The 3,146-nt window shown below is 41.5% G+C and overlaps 1 protein-coding gene across 1 annotated transcript; it reads left to right on the forward strand.

Annotated features, from left to right (window-relative positions):
• Window positions 1–344: 344 nt before the first annotated feature.
• On the forward strand, window positions 345–1,965 carry LOC130923478 (E3 ubiquitin-protein ligase TRIM35-like). The gene has a single exon (XM_057849217.1). The coding sequence runs from the start codon at window positions 396–398 to the stop codon at window positions 1,779–1,781; it is 1,386 nt and encodes a 461-aa protein (XP_057705200.1). The 5' UTR covers window positions 345–395; the 3' UTR covers window positions 1,782–1,965.
• The last annotated feature ends 1,181 nt before the right edge of the window (window positions 1,966–3,146 follow it).

The raw sequence follows: 3,146 nt of genomic DNA on the forward strand, positions 1-3,146 counted from the left end.
CAAGTCCAACCGTCCAAAATCCATGCGAGAAGTTTGACTCATAAAGCAGAGTTGACTTTTTTGGACATTTTGGAAAAAAAAAAAAAAACATTGCGTCCATGTCAAATGAAACCTTCTGAGATGAAACCACACTTGCGATCAAAATTTTAAGGTGACACAAGCTTGAGGTTACGGTTACTTACCTCAATGTCACCCTTCTGTAATATCTCACTTCTACTCCAATAATCAAGCCATAAAAGTTGCTCATTACAAATCTGAGCCCAGCTTTAGCAAGCAGGAAGTGCACTTTTGGACCTTGAAGGAGGACATGAAACAACCTTTCGCTTGTGACTGAGGCAGAAGAACTGTAGGTCTCGTGAGAGTCAACGTTCCGAGCTTGTGCACGGAGACAAACCATGGCTGAAAGTATGGAGGGTCATCTTCAATGTCCCACCTGTCTGGAAATCTTCAAAGATCCTGTGATTCTTTTGTGCAGTCACAGCTTCTGCCGTGTGTGTCTGCAGCAGTGGAAGGACAAAGGAGAACGATCGTGTCCACTTTGTAGGACAGAGTTTAGTTCTATGGATCCACCTGCCAACTTGGCACTGAGGAATATGTGTGAGAACCTTTCACGAGCCTCAGTCAAATCAGAAGACATCTGCAGCTTGCATGAGGAGAAACTTCAACTCTTCTGTTTGGACCACCAAGAGCTTGTGTGCCATATCTGCAGAGACGCAGAAATCCACGTTGGTCACACGTTCCGGCCCCTCAAAGAAGTTGTAAAAGGTCATCATGAGGAACTCCAGAAAGGCCTGCAGAATGCCAAGGAAAGACTCAAAGATTACAACGACTGTCGAGAGAACTGCAACGAACAGGCAGAGTACATCAAAGTCCAGAGGGAGAAGGTCAAACGCAAGATTAAGAAGGATTTTGAGGAGCTCCGTCGCTTTCTTAACGTCGAGGAGAAGGCCATGTTGGCTGCGGTCAGGGAGGAAGAGAAGAAGAAGAGTCACACGATGAAGGAGAAGATTGCGGCTCTCGACAGACAAATGGCCGCTCTCTCGAATCTCATCAGAAGCACTGAGGAGCAGCTGGCGTCTGGCAATGTTTCTTTCATGAAGAAGTTCAAGACTGCGATGAGCAGAATCCAGGAGCTGCCTGAAAAGCCGCAGCTGCTGCCAGGAGGTCTGCTAGACGAAGCCAAACACGTGGGCAATCTCAAATTCAAGTTGTGGGAGCAGATGAAGGAAACGCTCGCCTACAGTCCCGTCATTCTGGACCCCAACACGGCCCATCCAAGAATCAGTCTGTCTGAAGATCTGACCAGTCTGAGTTTGAAAGACGTACGGCAGGAGCGTCCAAAGAATCCAGAGAGACCCCAGACGTGGTGGTGTGTGCTGGGTGGTGCTTTGGACTCGGGAAGACACGTGTGGGACGTTGCGGTGGGAGATAACAATAAATGGACATTGGGGATTATGTGGGGGGACCCTTGTTTGCCAGAGATAATTACTAGTTGGGTCATTGGATTTTGTGATGGTGAATACAAAAAGCCCGGTGGTGAATATGGAGAATGGAATCCACCTGTCAAAGTGCAGAGGATCCGAGTTGAAGTGGACATGAATGAGAGGTCATTGTCCTTCTCTGAACCTCTTACAAACACTGAATTGGTGAAACCTATGGAGCCTTCCAATTGGCCAGACTTGTCCGGTAACAACAAAATGTATCCTTACTTTCAGACAGCACATAAGAGTCCTCTAAAATTAATCCCCTTTCCACCTTGTGTTACGACAGCCATCAGTTAGCGATCGTGTTGACACGGCTTCATTGTTTTGCTCTTCAATGTCATCTAAATCATTCCTTTTCTTTTATCAAATGATTTGACTCTCATTTATTGTCCAGGTCATGTCATAAGACTTTACTGGAGTCAAAATAATGAAGCAGTTACTCCGCATTTGAGTATTCTTTTCTTCCGATACTTGTGTGAATACAACTCACACCAATGTGAGTAATATTTGGAAGTACAGTAATGCTACTCTTACTTTTTGCTATTCTCTTGTTAACATTGATTTACCTGTATTACTTTAATATTTGTACTACAATCATTTTTTGATTTTATAAGTTCTTTGCTTTCATTTGAAAGTAATGCTACTCTTACTCGAGTAAAATATTTGGCTTCTCGTCACAGTTTGAAAAATATATCAGACACAAATAACTATATTATTTTTTCACAAATAATTTGGATTGACGTCTTTGACTTGTACTTGAGTAATTTTATTTAATCGTAATGCTACTCTTACTCGACTACCATTTTGGGCTTTTACTGATTACATTATTTTCAAAATAAATGATTATCAACACTTGCTTGGTAATTGCATATTTTTTTCACCCAATACTTTTTGACTAGTACTAGTGTACGTACTACTTTTACACTGATGTGAGTAATACTTGAAAATAACACTACTCTTACTTGAGTACATCTTATGGCTTCTCTCTTGATAATATTGATTTACAGTACTTGTACTTTATTACTTGTACTACTATTTGTGGATGGATACGTATTTTTACCTGAGTGATTTTATTTGGAAGTAACGCTGCTATTACTCGAGTACAATGTTTGGCTTCTCATTTCAGTTTTAAAAATTAATCAAACGCAGGTGACCGGGTACGTGAGTATTCTTTTCAACAAATACTTTTTTTGGGGGGGATTGACTACTCTGACTTGTGATTGAGTAATCTTGTTTTAAAGTCATGCTACTCTTATTCGCTCTACTGATGACATTTTCAAAGTAAATGATTATAAACACTTACTAATTACTGGAGTATTCTTTTCACCAAAAACTTTTTGACTACTCGAGTGAATTTTCTGCAACTTGAGTCATCATATGTTGACGTAACTCTACTCTTACTCGAGTAAAGTACAGGTAGTCCCCGGGTTACCACGTACCCGACTTCCGTGATTTCGACTTTATGACGGCGGAGTGTCGACCGCTATTTCGGCTCCAGTCGTTGTTTTTTTTTTAAGTCACGTAACTGTGTTGCGTACGACGGAGGATTAGGGCCAAATAAGGGAGGACAAAAAAAAAAGGACCACGAGATTAAAGTCGTACTAGTACTACGAGAAAAAAAGTGTTATTCCATAGGGTAAGTCGCTACGCACTTTGCGTACA

This window comes from Corythoichthys intestinalis, chromosome 10 (genome assembly GCF_030265065.1).
Source record: "Corythoichthys intestinalis isolate RoL2023-P3 chromosome 10, ASM3026506v1, whole genome shotgun sequence".
NCBI lineage: Eukaryota > Metazoa > Chordata > Actinopteri > Syngnathiformes > Syngnathidae > Corythoichthys > Corythoichthys intestinalis.

What these genes read in the sequence shown, in the direction of transcription:
- LOC130923478 (XM_057849217.1), top strand. Translation starts at nt 396, where the DNA reads ATGGCTGAAAGTATGGAGGGTCATCTTCAATGTCCCACCTGTCTGGAA.